Raw genomic sequence first — 26,191 nt, 5'->3', positions numbered from 1 at the left:
ATGCCAGAAGAGACTAAGATTGTTTATTACATTGGCGATGAACAAACTCCATATGTCAGCAAAATAAATGTTTCACCAAATGAAATTACTCTTGGAGATTTTAAAGCCGCTGTCAAAAAGCCAAATCACAAATATTTCTTCAGATCGAATGACCAAGACTTTGGGTATGTAATGTGCATCAAGTTGTAAATGTTTTTGTTTTGATGCTTTAAATGTAACTATGGTAGTATGCAATTAGTATTTTGCAGTGGTTGGCTAAGATTTTATAGCTGCATGTCCTTGCTGATGCCAACCCCAGCTATAAGCTGAGGACCTAGCCTTTGTTTAGAGGTAATTCTTGCAAGGCAACAGGTTCTATGGGAATTCTGCGTGGAAGAGTGCTTTCCCAGACAATGAAAGGCATTGTTCATAAAGCATACATGAGAAGAACAATATGCTGCAGAGCTGAAGGATGGGCCATGAGCACTGAAAATTGAAACAGGCTGGAAACAACAGAAATGAGAATTCTTCCAATAGTGTGTAAAAAACCTTGAAGGATAGAATTATACATGAAAGTATTCGAGAGATAGCAGAAGTAGAAAGCATCAGTGAGTTTCTTAGAAGGCACCGTTTTCGATGATATGGGCATGTGAAACATATGTCTGGTGACAAGGTGCCAGTGATTGCCAAAAAGATTTCTGTCCAGGGAGAGAAAGTGGGAAGACCAGAAAAAGTATGGTTAAATAAAGTTGGTGAGAGACAATCAGTGCAAGGAACCTTGACAGATTTAATCCCAACAACAGGGAAGCATGGCAAAAGAGCTGCAAAATACTGTGTGTCAAGTTGTGGTCCGCAAACCGAGCTGGTTATGTGTATTTGGCCCAGCAGTGCTGCAATTTTGCACACTCCTGCTTTAAAGAATAAGGATTTACTTGCTATTTAAAAACAAAAGTTTGATTGATAAAATTTTGCTTGCAATATTTACATGTACTATCTTTTTTAAATTTTTAGTGTTGTAAAAGAAGAAATCACCAATGATGAAAGTCATCTGCCCCTGTGTGAAAATCGTATTGTGGCTTGGGTAAGTTTAAGCAACTCACAGATGCTTTTACTTCTTGGCAAAATAGCAATCTTTGCATCTCTTTCAAAGCCTTGTTTTTTTATCTATGGTTTAGCTTCAAATGATCCAGATGTGTCCAAACCATGGCTAGAGTAGTAATAATTACATCATTGCAGTATATATGTTTTGAGATCTATAAGATCATGGTTTTTGTCATAACTAACCGCTTAGTCATTGCTCACTCGTATATGTATGACATGAACAAACTACATCTCTGATTGCATGATTTTGCATTACAAAACAAAGTTCAGAAAGAACAACAATTTGTTACACCATGTCAATTAGAACGGAATGGCCCGTTTCGGCGAGTCCGATTCGGCGAGTCCGATTCGACTAGTCCGATTCGGCGAGTGCCCTATTCGGCGAGAGCCCTTTTCGGCGAGTGCCCTATTCGGCGAGTTTTTGAAATTTTTAAAAGGAAATTATCGGGTACCGTAGCCTAATTGCATTGCCGTTTTTACATCGTTTTAACGTCGCTAAACGTTGAAATCGTGCAGAAAGGAATAAAAATAAAATGTTTGAACTATTAAATTAAAATTCGTCATGTCAGTTCAGTTGTTTTTATTTCTGACCATCATATGAAAAACAATACACGTCAACATAGCAAAGGTAGAAGCGACAATTCACGTCAACATAGCAAAGGTGTAGAAAAAGGTAGAAGCGACAAAACGCGAACGTTAAAACGTGCTTGAGACCGAAGTAAGTTATTGAGTTGAAAGAAATTTGGCAAGGTTGCATCACCTTCAAAAAAATTTAAGATGTGAAGGAAAAATAAAACAAAGAAAATGTTACAAAAAAAATAATGTTTATGTCTATAAGTTAGTACTTTTGAATAGTTAAAATCATAGGCGTCTAACTATTTTTTTGGCCGTGGGGGCGAAAGCGTGTTTCATCAGCAGCAACGTAAATTCAGCGAAATGTCACGCAGATGGATGACGTAATTATGTCGTCACACTAGGATTGCTTTTATTGCCACACTCGGAGTTATCGCTACGTTCGACCTACCGTTAATTATTATAAACAAAGCTCGACCAAAACACATGCTATGCGTCTGCGTTGGCTAGCGGTTGATGGACTGCGACTCTTTAAGCTAAGCGCAACATAAAGTTTAGCAACGAACTAGATTTATTAGCATGAAACAAGAGACGAAAAGGTTTACTAAAAGGTATACTGTAAATGGAATGAAAATACTAACTTGATCATACGCTTGAAAATATACCTGTTGAAAGCAAAATCATTCATGTTTACATCAATTCAACAGCACGTCACCTTTAATAAATTTAAAAGTTGCTGACATCCGTAAACAGCCCTTGAAAAATAGTTATAGAGACGTTTGATTAAGTTTTCGACTTGACATTGCTCCCTTTTCACTACAATATCGCAACTTATGGCTGACCAGCTTTCAAGTTCCAATTCGCTGTAATACGCCCGTTTTCGTGTTGCAGATGAAACAAAAGATGCACATATTTCCCGCCTTTGATGGGGTTTCTATGGCAACGGACGTGTGTGCGCCATGCAGTTTGCGCGAGTCCGTTGTTGTGTTGATTATGCCGCGTGTGCGACTGTGGGCAGTGCGGTTTGTACCAGCCCTTGTTACGTTGGTTAGTGGTAACCTCGGGCCGAGACTTTAAGTTCATTTTCACAGCAAGCGATTCACTGCCGCGACAATTCTCTGCAGAGGTTTCGACTTTCGAAAGCGACATCGAGTCTGTTTGCAAGCGCATTAAGCTAAACGCACGCTGCGTCAACGTAGCAAATTATGTTGTTTTTGGGTGCATTCAACATCTGATGACATTGAATCGACGCAAAATGGTAGATTTTTGCTATGTCACAGGCAGCAAAATCAGTCATTTTTACATTGATTCAACGTCTGCAGACGTTAAATCAACGTAAAATGACAGATTTTTTTGTCTGGGGTGGGATTGTAGCATCGCTACTCGTTCTAGTGATTATTTACTGCGAAGCTGTTGCGGTTTGTATTTAAAAATGTTTTCCTGCTGCCGATCGCTAGTTCATCTATTGTTTTATGTATCAATGCCGCATAAAAAGTTGCTCCCACGCGGAAATATGCGTGGGGGCCTGGCCCCCACGGCTTAGGCGCCTATGGTTAAAATGATTAGTTTGGATCAACAAATGTGTGACCTACACTCCTACAGCTTAGATTGAAAGGAAATTATCGGGTAGGCTACCGTAGCCTAGTTATACTGACCAGCAAAAATTTGTTCCAAGAACCCAGTTAGCCTAACAGTTCATTTTTACATTGTAGTAACAGAATGAAAAGGCTAACCAAATGTGTGGCCTATCGTTTTAACGTCGCTAAACGTTGAAATCGTGTAGAAAAGGGTGCTTTTGCTGACTAGGATACGTTGAAACTGAGAAACATTCACAGAAGCCCTACGATACGTTGCATTTTTAAGATAATGTATTCAGACGTTGAATCAATGTACAAATGAAATGTTATGCTAAATGGGTTCTTGGAACAAATCGTAGGGCTTCTGTGAATGTTTCTCAGTTTCAAAGTATCCTAGTCAGCAAAAGCTCCCTTTTCTACACGATTTCAACGTTTAGCGACGTTAACACGATAGGCCACACATTTGTTTAGCCTTTTCATTCTGTTACTACAATGTAAACATGAACTGTGTTCTTGGAACAATTTTTGCTGGTCGGGATAACTAGGCTACGGTACCCGATAATTTCCTTTCAATCCAAGCTGTAGGCCACACATTTGTTGGTCCAAACTAATCATTTTAACTATTCAAAAGTACTAACTTATAGACATTAACATGATCTATTTTATTTTTTTTTGTAACATTTTCTTTGTTTTATTTTTCCTTCATATCTTAAATTTTTCTGAAAGTGTTGCGACCGTGCCAAATTTCTTTCAACTCAATAACTTACTTCGGTCACAAGCACGTTTTAACGTTCGCGTTTTGTCGCTTCTACCTTTTTCTACACCTTTGCTGTGTTGACGTATTGTTTTTGATATCATGATCAGAAAGAAAAACAACTGAACTGACATGACGAATCTTAATTTAATAGTTCAAACATTTTCTTTTTATTCCTTTCTGCACGATTTCAACGTTTAGCGACGTTAAAACGATGTAAAAACGGCAATTATAATTACGCTACGGTACCCGATAATTTCCTTTCAAAAATTTCAAAACCTCGCCGAATAGGGCACTCGCCGAAAAGGGCTCTCGCCGAATAGGGCACTCGTCGAATCGGACTAGTCGAATCGGACTCGCCGAATCGGACTCGCCGAATAGTAGCAGACCCCAATTAGAAGTACAGGCAAACCCAGATATTCACAGTCAATTTACCCTGCCTTTTTATGCATGTAACCAACATATGTATTCAATTCAAGTCCGATAATAATCTTATGGTTTAGGACAGGGGTGTGCAACGTGTGGCCCGCGGGTCAAATGTGTCCCGCGGGTCAAATGTGTCCCGCGAAGAAAAATTGTGCGGCCCGCAAAGATGTATCAATTTTGAATTGTGTGCGGCCTGCGAAACGTGGTTATAATTTAGTTTAGTCTTGTACATGTGAACAATTCATTGTGGAGTGGATTATTGTAATTTCGCACCTTCTGTTAACCATTTTAGAAATTTCCCACCGGCCACCGCTAATCCGTTGTATTTAATTATTTGGAACGTCAGAAGATCAGAGGTGGAGCCCTGCTATTGTCTCTGGCTTTGTCGCCTTTTTATTTGATCTCTTGCTTTAGACCTTTTGTAGAGCCGGCTTGCGTCAAATTTAGCAGTTGCCTAATGTTGGCCTAGCCTATAGGCCTACAAGCAGTTGGATCAGAACAACATCAGCCTAGCGGCCCATTCCTTGCCAAATTTGTTGAACCAGTCAAAATAGAAAATTTGTTAAAATTAGAAGTAAAAAAGTAGAGGCATTGGAAGAAAAAAAATTGAAAAAGTGGCAATTGAAAAGGGCAAAACAAAACAATTGAATGAACTCAATGCAAGACTGCAGCAAAAAAACAGTATGCGAATGAGATGTATGGTCACATAAAAGGCTTTATGAACAAATTACGACTTTGGAAAGCCACATACAGACAGGAAATCTTTTCCACTTTCCAACTTTGAGAGACCATGGAATGCATCCTGAAAAGAAAACTGAATTTGCAGACCAACTTGAAAAATTGTGGTAGGCGGCAGTAGGCCTATGAATTTTTGGCTCGTTTCAAGGACTTTAAATCTCATGAACATTTGTTTGGTATATTCTTTTCGGCATTCAACACAGACATTGACAAAGCACCAGGTGATATCCAACTTGAACTGATTGATCTTCAAGAGAAAACGGATTTGAAAGCAAAGTATTTAGAAATGAATCTTGGCGATTTTTACCGAAAACATCTCAACCAAGATGACTTTCCACATTTGAAAAAGTTCATGGCTTCAAAAATGGCTAATTTTAGCTCAACGTATTTGTGCGAACAATTTTTTCTAAAATGGGCGTCATAAAATTTCCCTATCGATCGGTTCTGACAGACGAACACTTGGAAAATGGACTTCGAATAATTCGCTTTATTGCTAGCACTTCCATTGAAGTAAATTTGGAAAAATCCATGGGGAAAAGAAGCCAGCTGCAAACTTCTCACTGAACTCGTTTAAAGACTGTGTGACAATAGATTTAAAGAGCAGTTTTCTTCAGAAATTTATACGTCTTAACTTATTATTTCTGCAAGGAGATCCCCTAATAATACCATATGAATAACAAAAAACTACTTTTTTGTGCCTGCAACTACTAGAAATCATATGTCAAATAAACATGCGGCCCGCGGTTTCACCCAGTTGTTTATATCTGGCCCTCCTGTAAAAAAGGTTACACACCCCTGGTTTAGGATTTACAAATCTCATGCGATAAAACGGTTTATGCAATAAACAGTTGTGCAATTTACTGATTTCACCCATAAAAATTACTGGCAATGTTAATGCGGATTTTCTTGTTTAGCGTTGAGGAAATATATTTGGAGTTATGTACTTGGTTGGGTCTCCAATGACTAGCTAACTGTAGTATAATACCTGAATATAACATGAAATATCTGCAATGGAGATTAGTATAACCCTGTGTGAAGTATGCACAATAAAATACCACTATGCTGTTCAAAGTGTTCATCTCGCAAAGCTCTTTCATATTGTACCAACCTCCAACAAAAGTTTATTTTCGCAGCCGCTTCATGAATTTTCATATATAAATTATCGCATGGTTACGGTTAGTAAGTATTGTGGCAGACAAGCAACCATGTTATACTGTGTGTTTAGTCGATTTACATCTGAGTCAACAAGACTAGAATAATCATTAGGTAGCTTACTATTCAGCTCGGAAAAGCATACTGTGTAAATATTACATAAAACATTCAATGCTGAATTGTGTACTAAAGTTTTCATTATGTCAAATGGTTTGGGCTGTTTTTTATGTCTACATTTATTCAGTTAAGTAACATTATAAACATTATATAATTTCCGATTTTTTTCTCAATCAATTGATTTTGATGTTACATATCATGTCAAATTAATTTTCAGCTTGTTGCACCTGATCCTGATACAGTTTCTCAAAGTTCAGTTGCCAATTCCAACAGTAGTTTAGTACAGCCGGATAGACCACATTGCCAGTAAGTATTATATATCTGTATATCTTTTCATGTTGTGGTGTATATATATTAGGGTGGGTCGATTTATCATATAAATTTGAACATAGGTGCGACTTTACCTTCTAAACATTTCCTCAAAGTTTAAAATCGTTTTATGCACGGCAACCCATTACCCCAATGACCCTCTGTTCCTATAACAGGGTTGCCAGATTGGGCAAAAAGTTGCGAAATTTTTTGTCATTTTACCTCATCTCTTCGCCCAATCCGGCAATCCTGCGCAGTGAGCGAACTCCTAATAGTTGTGTGGTTTAACAGTTAACACGCCACAAAAACTTTGTGAAACTGACTCTTTATCTTATTCATCCGATAATGATCCGAGTTTCATGGAGAGTGTCTCAAAAAGTAGTGCCTACAGTACCATCCCAATCCCTTGTGTTGCAAGGGAAGCTGATCGAAAAATGGTTTCTGACGAAACAGTTGCTGTTATTGCCAATGCTACTTTGCAGGATGTGCTAGAAAAAGATTTCTCCATAGACATTAATATTGACCCACGGAAAGTGAGACATAGCCGAGTCAAGAGGTGTACTGGATTGAAACCAACCCAACATGTCAATAGTTTTATATCGCTCTATTTCGATGGGAGATAAAATAAATCATATGTCTTTGATGACTACCACCACAGGAGAAAAATAAAAGAAGACCATTACGTTTTACTGACACAACCTGATGACATCTACATCTCATGTCACAACACCAACTGGTCGTTCAGTTAACATTATAAAATGTATGATCGACGAGAATATGAACATTGATAGAATTCAAATAACAGGTTGTGACGGGACAGCAGTGAACACTGGGAACACTCGTTATGGAGTATATAATTGCTAGAATAGAAGATCATATCCAGTATGAAGTTCAGTGAAATATATGTTGGCCTATGCTGCCCATCAATGAGCATCTATTTGAATTATTTGGAAAGACATCTGATACAGAAACATTCTTTGGTGAAATTGGCAAAATTCTGTGGTCAAACCTTATAGCCTTGAGAATCGCATTATTTGATGAAATTGCCAAAATTGGACAATTCAAAGGATCTAAGCACAGACTAGATGTACCTTTTGGAAATCTGCCTGTCACAATCAATGTGCTAGGTCTTACGACGGGCCGCTTGTATCTCGATCGAGCGTGCTGTTTTGATTGTAAAATTCTTATGCTATAGGTTATTATCGGTCATTATCCTGAAGTAACCTCTGATTACGAAATCTGTATTATGTAACGTGTATTCTAGGTAGGGGTGTTCAATTTCGATTTTCGATTCGATTTCGATTAAGGTGATATTCGAAATTCGTTTTTCGTACGGACATATTCGAAATTATAGCCGCCTTTTCGGCTGAACGCGGTTGAAAGCAACGCGAGTGGCGCGAAATCTGTCTTGTCGCATTTTGCAAGCGAAAAAAGACTTCGACGCATGCGCATCGTCGATCACGTGACTATCACACGCTCTCGCGGGTCCAACGGCCAGTCCTGCACCAGGGATGCCAACTTGGCATTTTTAATGCCAAATTTCACAAATTTCTCTCAAGAATGAAGATAGCTAGGTTGTCCAATAGCAGAAAGTGTAGGCTGAGCTTTGTCGCAGTTTTATCCATTTTTTACCGAATCCATAGGCGCCTAAGCCGTGGGGGCAGGGCCGTAGCCAGACCCCAGAGCAAGGGGTAGCCAGACCGCAGAGCAAGGGGGGGGGCAACTTTTTTTTAGGGGGGACCGAAAAAAATTAAATGGACAAAATCATTATAATTGTAGCTGTTGCCCGAGAATGTTGAGAATTTGCCAAGGGGGGGCGAAATTTTTTTCAGGGGGGCGAGGCCCCCCCTGGCTACGGGCCTGCGTGGGGGCCAGGCCCCCACGCACATTTCTGTGTGGGGATAACTTTTTATGCTGTATTGATACATAAAACAATAGATGAACTAGCGATCAGCAGCAGGAAAACACTTTTTGAATGCAAACCGCAACAGCTTCGCGATAAATAATCACTAGAACGAGGCGATGCTACAAACCTACAATCCAACACCAGACAACAAAATCTGTCATTTTTACATTGATTTAATGTCTGCAGACGTTGAATCAATGTAAAAATGACTGATTTTGCTGCCTGGGAACATAGCAAAAATCTACCATTTTGTGTCGATTCAATGTCATCAGATGTTGAATGCACTCAAAAACAACATAATTTGCTACGTAGACGTAGCGTGCGTTTAGCTTTATGTGCTTGCAAACATACTCGATGTCGCTTTCGAGTCGAAACCCCTGCACTCTGCAGTGAAATGTCGCCGCAGTGAATCGCTCGCTGTGAAAATGAACTTGAAGTGTTTGGGATCCCAGCGACCTCGGCTCCAGCGGAGCGATCGTTTTCAAAAGCTGGCCTGACCGTCACGAAGCAGAGATCCTGACTGACGGGAGTGACGGGTGACCATGTCGATCAGCTTGTGTTCATAAACACCAACATGGGCCTGGAGCTGTAGACGTTATTTTGTGTTCTTTTTTCGCAAATTTTCATGTTTTTTTTCGCGTTTTCTAGCGAATTTTCATGTCGTTTCTTTCAATAAAATCACATTTTGCAGTTTGGTGAATAGTTGTGATATTCGAAATCGAAATTCAAAAATCGAAAATAAATTGAATTTCGAATATTCAAATAATCGAAATTGAACACCCCTAATTCTAGGTCATTCGATTGCTACGTGCAGTTCTAGAGTCTTCTTTAAACTTGCTTGTTTATGCCGCTCAATGCAACGTGACCGAACGATGAGTTCGTGTGATGCAACATTACGTAACCTTCTCGAAGTTACTAGACCGAACAAACCTTTTATAAATAGTGGTGTAATTTGCGTAATGAATTATTATGATGATTATTATTGAGTTGATTGTGTGATGATGGGAGTTGTATTATGACGAGTTGATTATGATGAATTGGTTATGAGAGATCATTGCTGTAATAGTAGCAGTTGGTAATTAGAAGCAAAGATTATTGTTGATCAAAAGTTGAAGTATTGCATACGGGTAAAGCAAAGTTGATGCTAATATAATTTCTGATTGAAATTAGAATCGTATGAGAAGCTGCGAGTGGATTACGTTAAACTTGATCAATAGTTGCAAGCATTGGAATCTATTGCCGTTTACTGTTACTTTGATTAATTGTTGGAAGTGGTGAACCATTCGTTGGAGTCCTTCAAGCGTTTTTATATATCATCTCAACAGTAGAACTATCCGTGAATTTAATTGACTGCTTTTCGGTTTGACCCATTAAACTACGTCATTGAACCTTTCCGAGTCTTTTTCCTGGTAAGAGATAGAGAGAAATCGTGACACTGCCATGCAATCAGTTCTGAGGAATGTTCTGAAACACTCTTACACAGAGATCCTGGGAAATATAATTATTCACAGGAGCAAATCGAATGTGCCGCTATTATGTTAGTCAAACCCATCCATCAGAAGCTGTTAGGACATTGACCCGATTCATTGCAACTGTATATGGGCCTGTATGGTTTGCCACTAAGATGGCACAAATATCAGCGATGCTCCAGCAGTACTTTTCCTTATGAATGATACAACTCAGTCGTGGACTTGAGCCAGTAGAAGTGCAGTCTGTCATCGACAAATCGATCAAGCAAAATTGTTATGCAGCTCACCTCGAAAACTTGCGACACTGCGACATGCCATGTTTCATGACAGTAGACCTGCCATTCGTGAGGTATCTGTTAGGCGAATTCTGACAGCACGAAAGCTCTCATCTACAATAATACTAAGATTCCATCGCCCTGCTGATCAACTTAATCTAACATCCAGGGTGTGATTTTAACTCATTAAATTTCAATTGTACTTCGTTTTTACTGTAGCCTACCTATTGAATATAATTTACCGTGAATTAGAAAATTGTATTTTTCCGTACCATCTGGGGTAAGTGGTTAGGAGCACACCATCACATTGAAATTTTAACACTTTATTTTTTATGCGACAATCCGACTATTTTGTGTGAAAATCGACCCACCCTAATATATATATATAGGCTACGTACAGTAGTAGTAAACGATTCCAAGGTAACACGATTTATCTTACTGCTAACTAGTTAAGCGTTTTGCTTTACTTACTGGTAAGCATGCATTGTGTCCACACTGTGATTTGTAGTCACAAAAGACTGGCACTTGGTTAATGTGATAATTGTGACATCTATACAATATATATTCACTCATTATTTGTGATCTCGAGCTAGTTGGCATTTGCTTAATGACATTCATTGATCCTCTTTGAGCCTTTGTCATGATTTTGTTTCTTTTATATTTAGGCCCAGCAGTGATGCAAAAGCGAATGACACGGAAACCGAATCTGTTATTTCAAGTCACAAAGGTAGTGGCTGGTTGACTGCGTAATATATTTCGTTAGTGGATTGCAGTAGAGTGATACTACCAAAAAAATGCAGTTAGAATACTTTTGTAATTTTTCGACCAACAACCTTAGAATGGGATCACGTGCAGGTCACTGATGCACAATCGACGTTCAATCCTGATTTTGGTTTGGCTTGGTCAAAATGATGGAAGCATCAATGTGAAGCGAGATTTTTTACCAAAATTTTTCTGGATGTTGCTGATTGTTGTTTTTTTTTCTGTTTTATTGTCAAATTTAGTAAAATCTTTTGTCTTTCTCTGGTCTTATCAGCACCAATTTAGATTAGCACATCATATCTTTCCAGTTCGTTTGCTTGTTGGTTAGTCCATCACGAGTGTATTGTACAGGGTGACCCAAAAAGATTCGTACCCATGTTTTATTCGATTTTTTCACATTTGGAACACATCTTGGGAAAGCCATAAATTGACTAAAAATTGACAGAAAAAGCTAAAACTCTGGTCAATGGTCTTCCATAAACTGAATAATGTGTGGTTGTAATTTGAAATAAATAGCTTTTCAATCAAAGTCACAATTGAAATTTTCACGGGTACGAATCTTTTTGGGTCACCCTGTATATATTTCACGGACCATTTTTTCCATGCAATCGACCTTTTTTAATCGCACTTTTCAACCGATCCAAAACACATTCTTCTCTATTATGAGATCGTTGTATGAGACCCACTCCCTGTATCGGACATGTTTTGATCTTTCGCTCAGTTCAGTAATATGTAATTTACTTTTCACCTTGTGGTGTCGCCTGCCGGCTGAAATGAAGCCACACACCAGTTTCTGTTTATTATTTGGGATGCAAACGGGCAAGTTAGTTCACATTGATTTGCTTCATAGAATACGATACACTAAAAGTTAAAAAGTTTAATTCAGGGTTGCTGTGCACTACACTCCTACACTAGTCTGCAGATATTGGAAAGCAAAACAGCATCGCAGCTTTTTTGCAGTTAACAGTTACTTCAAAAGTTCAGACCTCACGCCATTATTAACCGTTTTATAAAAAGCCCACAATCACCTGGTCAAACAAGGTGGACCTGCCATATAAACCCACGTCAACCACTGTTTGCATGGGGTTTCACTGCGAGGTGTTTCGGTACTACGCAAACTTAACAACTTGTGAACAAATAGTGCGCTCACTAGTCACTATTCAAAATGAAATCACACCTCAGGCGGCAAAATCTGTCATTTTTACATTGATTCAACGTCTGCAGACGTTGAATCAATTTAAAAATGACGGATTTTCCTGCCTGGCCTAGTTGAATGTGTGTCTACCTAACGAAAAGATGCCTTGAAGCTTTTTTCAGCTCTTATTTTCTTTTCAGGTCGATCCTCCAGACACCATCGTCATTTAATGTACAATCAGTATGGAAGCCAGTCCACCCTAATGAGTAGCGATCTTGCCTCCACAACGTCGTTTGAATCCAGAGACGATATGAGCGAGTACGGCTTTCTTCAGCTAATCAAATCTGTCGTTTTTACAATGATATAACGTAATGTAGTTTCGCCATGTTTTTCATGTGCAATACTTGAATAGTATACTACTTACGACTGGTTAAATACGATGATAGTGTTTTTTATACGGACTGGATCGATTTTTTTCTTAGTTTTCTAGATGTTTTTCTTGGCAAAGTTTATTCCAGTTCAGTAGCTACAAGTACAGCACAGTTTTTCACTATTGTGTTTTTTTAATTACAAATCTGCATTGCCAATTTTTTATAGAAATTAATCTCGTTGACAAGATACAATATGAACTCCTTCAGATGTGTTCAATGGCCGTGGTTCAATGTTTCGTGTATAGATGCAAAACTAGCAGCACTTAGGTTTAACCACGGTTGTCTCAGCACCATGTAGTGGGGCGACACAGCACTATTTGCCTTAGTAGCGAGATTTTCATATTTTTTGCTTTCTTTTACATACAGCACTTACACAGACATGACGGCATCCTTGCGATATAGACGTTCGAGAAACAAAAAATTGAAGAAGAAAAAACATAAGTGCAGCTCGGACACTGTAAGTGTAAGTAATCTATTTATATCTTGTGCTCTAACTAGACCAGTATCTCCGTTGATTTTTTCTCTCTCACAAATCGTCCATTTTGAATGTCTACGTTTTCAGATAATACCCGACGGTGTTTGAAATCACACCTGTTTGAATAGTTTGCATGACTGCATTGGTCTACCGCCTACCGGTCACGTCTATCGTCGATAGAGAGCTTTCCACAAAATAATACTTTTCGTTTTTTTGTGGCATTTAGTACGGATGTACTGCATACCTGATGCCATTCTTCAACATACGCTTCAACAGCACCAATGTTAGTGTTTTCCAAGCGAGCGTGCCTGCACCCTGTGTCTGGAATCGACTGGCGGAGTTGTTGGGTAATGGGTATGGGTAGCGATGGACGCGTGGCAGCGTAAGCAAAGTTCCATAGTTACTAAACTTCATCATGGCAACATCCACTGTAGCAATGGAATGTTAAGGGTGCGGGGTTGTTCAGACATTCTTTAAAGTGCCCCTGACAGGTTGAATCCAAGTATAGTAACTTTTTAAAGCATTTCCTAGCGCAGAATTATACTTAGCGAACGTTTTAATCTTAACCTCGTAGCTCGACTGGTTAGGGCGTAATTTAATTAAACGACTGCTCCGCAGCGCCAGCACAGGCGAAACTCCATATTTCACTGCTCTGGGACGACTTTGGTGGTATTACGTCATGCTAAGTGGACGTCGTTCGCAACGGATGAAACAAACGCTTCCTAGATGTAATTAGTGGATCACAGTTTGGTCGGAGTTGGTACAAGCGGTTGCTTTTTTCGAAGATTTATTGTTTTTTGCAGTTTAATAAAACTGTACTGGATACGTTCCTACAAAACCTAAAGTATACTTTAAGTGAAAAATGAAGAAATCGTACGAATCATCATTCATATTTAATTCATCATCACTATTCAAAAATAAATAAAAGTTCTCTCTCTCTCTTATAATGTGCCTTCAGTTGGCCATTGAAATCCAGTGTAACGGCCATCTGGATCTGGAAAATTGTTTCGGATTCGCCAAACAATGCATGACGGCATCACAATCCGATTGTTGGTTCCGAGAGCATCACCTTGTAGTATACACTCCAACACATGCCTGTAGGCATTTTTACTTTAGTGGTATTAACAAAATCATCTTCAGTGAAGTGAACATATACGACTAGTTTTGTATGGCCCATCCCACTTTCGAACACTTGAAGAAAACTTTGATCATTTTCTTCTCAGTAGCCTACCTTGTTTTGTGGGAAAGTGGGAAAAGAAAGCACACGGTCTTTGTCACTGACAATGTCACATAAACAGCAATTTGTAGGCATTGCCTCAACCATAAATTAAAGGTGCTGTTTATGAGATACTGTTGTTACACTGCAAATGGCTATAGCCAGATTAGGACAAATAGAAAAGTATGAAAATTGTAGCCCTATTGAATTGAGATGCTGTTTGATAAAAGTAAACTCAACCTATTTGATCGAAACCTGATAGTAATAATAAGTTCACTTTTTCATTTCGGTAATTCTTAATTTGCACATGCTTTAGTTAGACCAACAGAGCCCCACACATTCACGTTTTGCAGTAGCCGTACCATACTTCACCAAGTCATCACAGAGAAAGAATGTATCCTTCCCGCTTACTGTGACGTCACAGCGGTGTTGCCATTTTTATTTTCGTAATTGAATGAGTGCCAGATTCACCGATGTCAACGAAAGTTTGCAAGCGTGTAACTCAGTAGCCTGTTGATATTTTTTACGATTTGCTGGTCAGGGAAGTTTGTTAGTGTCATCTTTTTGGTATCTTAGGTAAATTTAGCGAATTTATTTACCTGTCAGAGGCACTTTAAAGGAGTGCTGAAATTAGAAATGTTCAGAAACACTCGCAGCCAATTCAACTAACGGGGTGAATTGCATTTTGATTTAATGAGCCGTTAGAACTGTCGATTTATTCGGGCTCGGTTTTTGTTCGCAGACATCAACGTATTCAAGCAGCATAACAGATTCGTCGATGTCCCTCAATATTCTTTGTGTCACGCTCAACATGGGTAAGTGGCCAGACGGAATGAAGTATCGCTGTTTACCCTGGCAAAAATCCGGGCTTTTTTACGTTGCTCTGCAAACGTTGAGTCAATGTATAAAAAAACGGCTTTGCCAACTTGGGTGTTCTTTGCTGCGGTTACCAAGAATTCAACGTTTTCCATGTAATTTTGCAGAAAAGTACCAGTTTCTTGGCATCAGCATTGTAGGCCAAAGCAATGACAAGGGAGATGGAGGGATTTATATTGGCTCCATAATGAAAGGGTAACTTAGTCTTAACTTTTTTAATATGTTGGTAGAATTTGTGCATGTCTTCCCGTCATAGGTAAGTTGAACATGACGTCGTTGTCATGGTCCACTGAGTATTCACTCAACTGTGTAATAGAATGTCAGCTTAGCCGATTATTTGCGGCTCACTTCGCGTTTTGCTTGTTTTGAAGTGAATGTGCCCATATGGAGGTATTGCGTTTTTCAACCTTTGTGAAATTCACAAATATGTCACTTGGCAAGTAAAATGTTGCCAACTATCCAGTCCAGTTGGCAAGAAATTTTGCTAGCTTGGCAGGTGCAACTGTCATAGCAATTCGCTTTTTAAGTGGCCCATGATAATCACTCATCAGTGGGCATCTTCACATTTAAAACTACAAATCATTAGCTGAATGCAAGTTGCGGTCAAACTAAGTTATTGCCGTTGATTAATTGTACGAGCTAGTTGTTTAGCACATATTTTGCATGGTTTTGGTGCCATAACCGGTCATTAGTCTCGTAATCAAACACATGATCAGAGGCAGTCACTCACGATAGAAAGTTTTGTTGTGAGTTTGCTGGTAGGAAATGACTGACGTTTACCCCTGAGGCAGAAAGATGGTCGATAACCCAGGTGATGAATCAGTTCATTTTCACATTGATTCAACGTCTGCAGGCCTGGAATCAATGTAAAAAAGACTGATTTGATGACTGTGAAAGGTCGCAAACGTTTGAGATTTTGTTTGATTAATCGCACAGATACCCTTCCCACCTGAACACAGTGAAAAACACGTCAAAACAATTTGAGTTTTTTTCAAACACTTCACTATCACACAACGTTAGCACACGTCAAAAGACCGACTTTGGTAGAACATTTTAAAGCAAGCATCGTCCACAGTTCAATAAACGTGTTGTTATTCGACATATTCAGAGTCAGCGAACCCTTCTGCGAAAGCAAGTTGTAGCGCCTTGACGCTTCATGGGTCGCTTTAATCTTTGACAAAACAGCGTTTTACCAGCACTTCCTTGTCACAGAAATGTTTCTTTTATCACTAATGCAGTTTATGTTGCAAGGTTGCTGATGAAGAATGCATTTTTGCATCGCATTAATGTCAAGGGTGTGAAATTTTTTGCAAAATTAAACTTCAACCGCAGTTGATGTGTGACTGATATTGACAAAGCATCCAATGATGTGTTCCAATGGCCCACGTGGGACTCGTACGTTCTTACCAAGCTACTCAGTAATGGAATATGTGTTGAGTCTAATCAATCCTGCTTCTCTCAGTGGGGCTGTGGCTGCAGATGGCCGCATAGAGCCTGGAGATATGTTGTTGCAAGTCAATGACGTGAACTTTGAAAACATGTCCAATGAAGATGCGGTCCGAGAGTTACGAAACATTGTTCACAAACCAGGGTAGGTGATCTATGCAAACTTTATTATTGTGCTACTGTTGCTACTATATAGACGTGGTTTAAAAGAGACATTTTCCCTTGAAATCTGCCTTGTGGATCATCCCCACCGTCAATGGTTCAAAGTAACAACCAGTTTACCATTTGGTTTAAGCTTTATTTAGATTGTGTGACCTTTCTGGGAAAGAAATATGAAGTGTATTCACTATCTAATTTAGTATCAAGATGTAAAAAAACATAAGATAACGGTAAAATAATACTTTTTGCTGCTGACTCTCTTACAGTTAAAAATTAAACATCATGTTCTTGATGTGTTGCTCCTTTTACAGACCCATCACCTTAACCGTTGCTAAATGTTGGGACCCTAACCCTGAGAGCAGTTACTTCACCATCCCGAAAGACGAGCCAGTGAGACCGATTGACCCGGCCGCCTGGGCCACCCATATAAGTGCGGTACAAGGTAAAGTCTGGAGCATTTCTGATCAATCATTTGCTAGTTGTTTGGATATGTTCCGTTTTTAAATTATTCTAAACATTTGTAATGTACAACAGTGGTTGTATCCCAGACAGAAAAATCCACCTTTTTAACATTGATTTAACGTCTGCAGAGGTTGTATCGATGTAAAAATGGCGGATTTTCCTTTATGAGTAGATTGTAAAGCATGATGGCGTTCCAAACGAGTGACGTAACTTAACATTGTACTTGTTGCTATGTTGCTATACAACTAACTCCACTTTTTATTGCATTGTAATTATTGCACGAATTAAGCAACAACACAGTTCGAATGTGTGTGGTGAGAGTGATCTACTTTCAGGATAAAAATGTTGTAAGAAACAAAAATAGTTGAAAACTTTCTATGGTAATTTGCATTAATTTACGTTAGATTTTCATTACTAGATTACGAGTAATAAAATAATTATCTTTACATCTCGCCGCTTTGTGTACTCTCTCCCGGACAGCAAATCAACCGTTTTTTTGGATTAGACGTTGAATCAACGTAAACAACGGTTGGTTTGCTGTCGGGGCTCAACTCTCTTGACTTACGTCTGCACTGAAGTGGCTTGTTAATTTGAAATCCATGTAACCGTCGCTTCTCTGTAAATATTCGCTCAGGCACATTTCGAGGAGGCACTCCACCCTACACCACCAATCACGAAACCAGCTCAGACACCCTGGCTAGCTCGTTGCCCGAATCTGAACGTATGAGAGATTTTTCTTCGCTGTTGTTAAGACTATTTATATCATGAACACGTATTTTGGCTTGTTTATATTCACTGTTATTTAAAGATTTATTTGTTTTTGCAAGTTTATATTCATATTTGGTCCTGTTCAAATGCTTTGGTCTCATTCTGTTGTAAGAAACAGTAAATTGAGTATTTTTTTTTTCACCCTGTAGTAGGTTACTTAAGTTTTCTTATACCCAGTTAGCAAATCAACCAATTTTTACATTACTTTGGCGTCTGCAAACATTGAATCAATGTAAAAAAACGGTTGATTTGCTGTCTGGGTATGAGAAATCTTAATGCTGACGTTACGCTTTCAGTGGGGATTACACTTTTTTTTACCTTTCTCCTCGCACTGTTACGCTATTTTAATTATTCAACGTCAATGTACGTTGAATCAATGTAAAATTGGGCTGCCTGGTTGAGCAATTCTGCCCACAGGTCGGTTTTAGTGCGAGCTGTAACAAATTGAGTCGTATCAGAAAGCAGTAACAGTCTCTCCTGCAGGATACGACCGTCCTCTCTCCATCCACACGGACATGGCTGTCGTTGTGAAGACGATGAAGATGCGAGACAGTGGCCTGGACGTGAAGACTAGGATGTGGTTAAAAATTACTATCCCCGACGCGTTTATAGGTCAGTCTTTTGCTCACGATGACTACTTGTACCAATAACAGTTATAGCTCTGTTTCTTCATTTTAAATTAGATGTTTTCAAACTTCCCAGACAGCAAAGTCGTCATTTTTACATTGATTCTACGTGTAGACGTTGAATCAACGTAAAAATAATGGGTTTTGCTATCTGGGTTAATACATCACGTCATGTCTCATTTCATGACATGATACTTAATTTTTTCTTTAATTTTTTTTCACAACATCCAATCATTATTGAGTCAGCGCTTGTGGGGATCTTGACCAGGACTGAGTCTCTTTCGAAGCTTATTTCTGACAGTTTCTCATTATACCGTACTTGTACCTTGTAGCGTAGAGGCTGTCGTTGGTGCGGCCTGGTCGCGAAAATTTTTTTCTCACGAGATTTCTGTCTCATTTAGATATTTTGGTAAAAGTTTGTATTAAAACCGTGTGAATGCAACTTTTTCTCGTTGGCACGATTGGTTCAGTGGTTTCATCCTCTGCCTAGTGATCGTGAGAACGAGGGTTCGACGCCCGTCGAAGTCAAACTTTTTTTTTTTCTTTAACTTAATTTTTGCGATGCACAAGAGCTTTTCAAAAAAAGTAGGGTTAGGAAAAGCTTATATTTTATTATCCTTGCAGAATTTCATTGGCAAATAGTTATTTCGTAATCTGAATCAACGAATCTCTCAAAACACTTTCGGAAAAATCTTACTTTTAGAGTGACTAGAATCAATGAGACAGAAATCTCGTGGGAAAAAAAATTTCGCGGCCTGGTCACCGAGATTAACAAAGTGAAGCTTTTCTTTATTGTTTAGCTAGCTGCTACGAAATGAGCATTGAAATGATGTTACATTCCGTCTTTATTCAACATAGAAATACCAAGTGCAAAATTTGTTTAGGATCGGATTTGGTTGATTGGTTGAATCAGAAAGTGGAAGGTCTTGGAGAGCGACGGGATGCGAGAAAATATGCCTCCAGTTTGCTCAAAGTTGGCTACATACGCCACACCGTCAACAAGATCACGTTCTCAGAGCAATGTTATTATGTTTTTGGCGACTACACTGGGCATAATATTCCGAAAGGTAATTAGAGCGCCATCTGTGTAACCACTTTTTTTTCCTTGGTGCGTTTCAATTTAGTATAGTAGTTCACGAATTTTTATTAGTTTTGGAAGAAGTAGCTTTGCTATACCATTAACAGGTGATTGGACACAAAGTGTTTCCAGTCACCTATTTAGAATTAGAATTTATTTAAGAAATTTGTTGTTTCTTAATTCTTATTTGTCCGAAAGTAGCATCAATTTATTTTTTACGTACGGTATGTGTTTTCTCTCTCTCCCTCTCTCTACAAATGGAATGCGTTTACAGATTGTGTTTTTGTTTTGGTATTTGTTTTTCATAGACGAATAGTTTAAGTAAAAGCTCTCAGCTTGCCACTAACAAAACTGCACCTTGACAGACATGGCGGCTTTGTCATTGGGAGATTCGAACAGTGACCGAGATTCGGATACGCTTGGTCCCTTGCCAACTCACGCTGGCGCGATGCCTCGGGTTGCGATGCCTCCTTTACCCTCTGGTGCCTCCAGCCACGGATACTCAGCCTACCCCCAACACAACCCGTACCATCAATCACCCCACTTAAGCGTGGGCCCAAGATTAGATGGAGTGGGTAGTAACGGAGTCACCAACATGGGTATGGATTACCCCCGACCCCCGGCCTACTCGGGTGCGGCTGCCGGAAATCAAAGTGATGCCGATAGTAAGATTGATGAACTCTTAAATTGTGTTCATTTATCAAGTCATCTCGTGAACCGATAGCTTTACAAAGTGTTTTTGTACTTCTAAGGTTTTCAACCACAGTTAAACAGTCTTGGAAATAATAAGTATCCCCAATTTTGTAGCACAGCAGACCTAAATCTTTACTTTGTTTCTTGATTAAAACCGCATTGGATTCAAGCAAAATATCTGCAAAGCATATTACTACGGTGCAGAAACGGCCACCCCGAACAAGTGGGGATGGGAACAAAACCGAATTTGGATGATGATCATGGCAAGTCTTCGGTTAGGCAGATATGCTAATTTCATTCTAAAATGAAGCATAACTAGTACAGGAAAGCGACACTAAGTTTGTACATATGTTTTGCCTTACGCTCACTTGGAAAGAATGCTAATGTGGTGTCACTTTTCCAGCCCTGAGTCTCCACAGTGCAAACCGGCTTGCTTTGGCCCATCGTACGTACAGCCAATCTTCTCTTCCGCGAAAGCACTTGGCTTCCTTTGGAGGAAACGGCAGTGGAGGATCCGGGAGCGACCAGGCGAGTGAGAGCCGCTTCAGTTACAGGAGCAGCCACTCCGGAGCAGGATCATCCAACGAGAAGGCGAGATCGCAGTCAGGAAGTGAACGCAGCTGCAAAACTGTTCAATCTCAGGTAAGGGATTATTGTCGTCCACCAATTAATTAATATCGACGACTCGATTATTATATACACGATCTACTGGTTATATCTACTCCAAAGTTGCTTTTTTGGCTGTTTGATGTTGAAAAAAAAGTACAGATTGTGCGTTCATTGTTTTACCTTGAAGTGATATGTAACAAAACGTCGTTAAATTCGATCACTTCACGGCTTTTGTGGCCTAGAAAAAAGCAGTATAGTTTGCATGATCTTTGTAGTTATTGAAAGTTGCACGTTGCAAGTCGGCTAGTAAGATTGCTTCTACCTGAACCAGACAGCCTACTGGCGACTGCAAATCGACAGTTTGTGTATCCACCATTAATTGAAATTTGTTACGTTTTTTCTTATGTTTGTTTTGTTTTTTCTCCCCACTGCTTGGAGTAACTATATTTTGTACAGCACCATTTACTCAGTAGAATTAATTTGCTTTAACATGTGTTGTTCTTCGTGTGCTCTAATTATGTGGTAGTGAAATAATATCCATCACAGTAGATACTAAACCTCCCAATTTTACTAACACTTATAGCGTTATGCACCATCACACCACGTGCAAAATTACGAGTATTTCACTGTTTTTTCCTCACAACTCCGAAAATAGTTGCAATTTCGCAAAGCGGCTCACCGCGAAGATCTTTGAAACCTTCTGTTTCCAATGCTTCGCGTTGTGCCGAGCTGACAACAGGAAGTCGTAGTGCTTGTTTAACCGATAACTTGTGGGCAATATACGGCTAGAATCGTTTCCTGAATAACCAATTGTAGACACCATTAAATCTCTCGCTGTTGGCTACTGAAGGCCGTAATGATTGTATTTATCAACGTAGCTTAAAAAAGTGCCCATTTGAAAAAAAGCGCTTATAATTTGGCAGTTTCGTATGAAAGAAAGCAACTTATTGTTACACGAAAAGGCACAAGTTTTCATTATACAGTAATCAAAAGTCTCACAACGCACAAGTGTAAATATGCCGTTTTGTAACGGTGTTGGACACCGTTTCTACTCGTAGTTATCTGACTTTGTGTGTACACTTCGCATTAAAATATAATCTGCCAATTAAGTATCAACTTTTTTATCGCCACTACCTATCAAAGCATTTTGTGTGATAAAGTCTGACAAACCTTTATAAAGCGAAGTTATTTTAAGCGCTTTGCCAAATCATCTGTCGGCGTGCTCGAACCAGGTAGCCAACCCATAGAATCGGCTCTGTAGTCATTGATCACCCAGACAGCCAAATCTGTCATTTTCACATTTTCGCGTTTGCAGACGTTGAATCAGTATTAAAATGACTTATTTTGCTGTATGGGTAACGACTGCTGAGTGTCGGTGACGCCTGTCGTGCATTTTGTGTGTTCAACGAATGTTCTGAAAGTAAGGTAGAAAATTTACTGAAACTGTTCTTAGACTGGTTTAACGTGATACTGGAGAAGGATCAGGTAATCCAATGCATGACATTAGTGTTCATCAAATCAAATGCATGAAATAGCAGCCCCGAACCTTTATTGTATACTTGACACATGATTTGCTCGTTATGTTTTTCTATCACTAGCCGTACCATCTGATAACTTTTACCCTAAAATTCTGAAGTATCAACAGCATTTGGTTCTTTTAGTTTGATTGCAGTCCAAGTCAAGCATACGCTCTCGTACGTTGATAACCAGTGATTTGTGTTCAAGGTTCATTGCATTCTGTCGTATTTGTCACGTGTACGCTTAGCCCGCCTTTTTAATTCAAACTTTGATTGAACAAGACAGTTTGCAACATAACCATTGTCACAACGTTCAGTTTAAATCACATCACCACACTCTTTGGTTCACATCGGCACTGCTTCACGCTGGCTAGCATCAGCGAAATCGGCATAATCGTTTCAAAGCCGCCTCCCACGAACTACAAAGAGCCACACATCACCAGTAACCCCAATTGCTTTCACTCACAATGCTGCGATTAATGGAGCACCGGTTGTCTTAACACCCTAATTGCTTTCACAATTTACAAGATGCACAGTAATGGTTTGTGCCGCTTAGCCAGCCAGCAAGTATCCTTTTTTACATTGATTTAACGTCTGGAGACGTTGAAGTAACGTCTGTATACGTTGAATCAATGTTATAAAGAGCTGATTAGCTGGCTGGGATATTGATGCTTGCCATTGCATGCATTGTAATTTGCTTCGATACCTGTACTACATATTTCAGCTCACAAAACCCGTACGTTTTAGATTGATACAATATCTGCTAACGTTTTATCAATGTAAAAAAGGACGTTTTTCAAGCTGACATGTTCACTCAGCTCAGCTTGTATTGTAAGCAAACCTGGGCGAAATCAGCTCTTTCTTTCACCGTTCAAGTTGTAAGTTCTGCATTGGTATATTACATAAAACTATCGTTCTAATTCATGATCAAATGTACCTCATTATTGAGAACTATTTTGCTGATTTATCAAAATCATCTATTTTCAGCGGAGTTTGAACTACGAAAAGCCCTATCAAGGCCCACTGCCTCCCCAGCCGTCCCAAAGACCACCAAGCGGGATACAAAACCCCCGCCCATTGAATGCAGTCCCCCAAGAAGTGAGCAGCAGCCGCCAGTCGTTCCAAAAAGCGATGGGCAACCCTTGCGATTACTTTGTTGATGTGATGTGAAACTTTCAACTCTTCATTGAATCAAGTTTTTACCTGATTTCAATGTCTCACAACGTTAAATTAAATGTAAAAGTTACGACGTCAAGCTTTATTTGTGCTGCGAGATTTTTAATCATGCAAATTTCAATGAATCCCATCATTTTACAATGTTTTCGTATCAGAAGCGTTTAGTTTTTCGCTTTAGGTCAATTTTTTACTATCCCATATTTTACATTACCCAGACAACAAAATCCGTCATTTTTACTGCGTTGAATCAATGCAAAAATGACAGATTTTTGCTGTCTGGATACATGTTAAAACTGGCGGAAAGTTGCTATAATTCAAAGTGAATAGAACTACCTGATGCTAATTTAATTCATTAACAGACCTAACTCAGCAACAACGCTAAATTTAACATTATAAAAACAATAAGCGAACATTTTCGGCTAATCATACAGTCCTTTTCAAGCCTATAGGAAAAATATTTTAAAAGAAATACTAAAGAATCATACAGTATCACAACAAAAATATGGTCAAATCTAAACATTTGAGAAACTGCTTAACTTGCTCCCACAAAATGATATCTGAAAAATTACGCAGCACAACGGGTCAAGTATTTGAGAGGTAAAATTAATTGTTCAGAGAAGGACTCAAGCAGATTACGCAAGCAAGTATTTCTTTTAAAAGATTTTCCTTATAGGCTTGAAAAGGGCTGTATGAATAGCCGAAAACTTTCTCTTGTTGTTTTGTTTTTATAATGTTAAATTTAGTATTGTTGCTGAGTTACATTTGTTTATGGTTTAAAAAAGTTACCTATCTATCTATCTACCCAACTTGCTTATTTAATTGTATGCATGTTAAAATGAAAATTCTCATGCCAACCAATGGTTTGGTTAATATGGACAAAACAACCACAAAAGGTGTCTAATACAACTTGTTTGAGGCTAGCATTTATGTTCGAGCTACCTTGCACATTTACTGCTACTGACATTTCAATATGCCTGCTTTGTTGCTAGCTGTCAACTGCGTTGCGTCAAGCAGTATCATTGTGCATTTGTTTTGGATTCTTGTTTTCATGCACAACTACTTTTTATTTCTCCTTTTTGTTTGATATGTTATTTTGTCCACTTGATAGAGTTTGGTTCCTTGGGACCCTTGTCCAAGGATTACGTTTCTTAAAACTAACCAGCAGCACACAAGAAATATTCCTGATAGTGTCTTTTTTTAACATTGCTAAACAAGATGCTGTTTTCGTGTGCTACCGTCAACATCCTAGTGCAATTTTTACAACGTCACCAGACGTTGAAATGTATTCGTTTAAACGTTTTACTTAGTATAGCTCATCCCAGGTCATTGTAGTATGAAACTTTTAAAGTGCTGGCAAGTTTTTATACATTCCTATTAGTCCCCAGACTGCTAATAAGTTGCTTTTTTAAAAAACGACTGATTTGCTGTCTGGGCCGATTGCCATTTGTGAACGGTTTGTTGAAGATGAAATACCATCCCTGCAGAATTTGAAAACTAACATCACCTGCGTGTAACTAATGACGTAATGCAATTCTGTCTCTTTTGTTGTATTCCACTCACAGGTGGATTTTGATAGCTGGGACACAGACTCTTTATTTTTCTTTCTGTAAACTAAGCCTACTTTACGCGTTGTGAAACAAACCTGTTCAGAGCATTGTTTCATGTTCTTTTTAATGCTTGCTGCCACTCACGGTCATACTTGTTAAGTTTTCTTTTGATCTTGTTGTTCATTGCTTTCTTTATCAGTTTAATTCCTTTAAGAAATCTTGCATCAACCTCAGACACAAAATCCGTCAATTTAAACTTTGCTGTCTGGAAAAATTTGGGTACAATCACGATGGCAGAGAAAACGCTGTCATTACATCTAATTGCGTTGGATCAACGTGGAACTTAACGTTAACAATTGCTAATTTCAGTAATATTTTCATAATCGCTGTTTTTACTAACCCTGACTTGGACCAATGTTTTGCGCTTTAGTTGCAAATTTCCGCATTTGTCTTCGAACGCAAAATAAGCGTTGTTATTGTATTTTCGCGGAAACGGTGACGCAAATATTGTTTTGTCGCATGTCTGTACTAGTTATGTATGAAAATCGTGGTATATTTTTTACGTTGGTTAACATTTAAGTATGATTAACAGAAGAACATTCAACCTTAACTTGACGCATTAAAAACTTGTATTTTTTATTGACAGAATAAATTGTTTTGCTATGGATTTTAAACTGCACCTTACGAAAGCTACACACTTTAACAAGCTAAGTTGACGAAACAAGTCATAGGTAAATAAAACGTATGAAAATCGCGTTTCAACATAATTGAACGGGTCCATAGCTGATTTATGGTTAGACAATGCTTTAGTAGGCTCCAGGGAGGTGTTGGACATTTTC

The 26,191-nt window shown here is 38.8% G+C and overlaps 1 protein-coding gene across 1 annotated transcript; it reads left to right on the top strand.

Moving 5' to 3' along the window:
- Positions 1-26,019, top strand: LOC145766150 (segment polarity protein dishevelled homolog DVL-3-like). The gene is made up of 16 exons (XM_082577807.1): positions 1-164; positions 991-1,060; positions 6,635-6,723; positions 11,042-11,103; positions 12,474-12,591; positions 13,071-13,167; positions 15,138-15,210; positions 15,379-15,466; positions 16,734-16,862; positions 17,188-17,318; positions 17,973-18,059; positions 18,590-18,718; positions 19,617-19,799; positions 20,176-20,475; positions 20,907-21,145; positions 23,617-26,019. The coding sequence occupies exons 1-16, from the start codon at positions 1-3 to the stop codon at positions 23,797-23,799; spliced, it is 2,142 nt and encodes a 713-aa protein (XP_082433933.1). The 3' UTR covers positions 23,800-26,019.
- The last annotated feature ends 172 nt before the right edge of the window (positions 26,020-26,191 follow it).

Source organism: Aplidium turbinatum, chromosome 3, assembly GCF_918807975.1.
Source record: "Aplidium turbinatum chromosome 3, kaAplTurb1.1, whole genome shotgun sequence".
NCBI lineage: Eukaryota > Metazoa > Chordata > Ascidiacea > Aplousobranchia > Polyclinidae > Aplidium > Aplidium turbinatum.
This window is presented reverse-complemented; position numbering and strand designations above follow the sequence as displayed.

Coding starts and splice junctions, on each gene's coding strand:
- LOC145766150 (XM_082577807.1), top strand. CDS start 1: ATGCCAGAAGAGACTAAGATTGTTTATTACATTGGCGATGAACAAACT. Junction 1,061..6,634: donor AAAATCGTATTGTGGCTTGG/GTAAGTTTAAGC, acceptor ATTAATTTTCAG/CTTGTTGCACCTGATCCTGA. Junction 12,592..13,070: donor TCCAGAGACGATATGAGCGA/GTACGGCTTTCT, acceptor TTTTACATACAG/CACTTACACAGACATGACGG.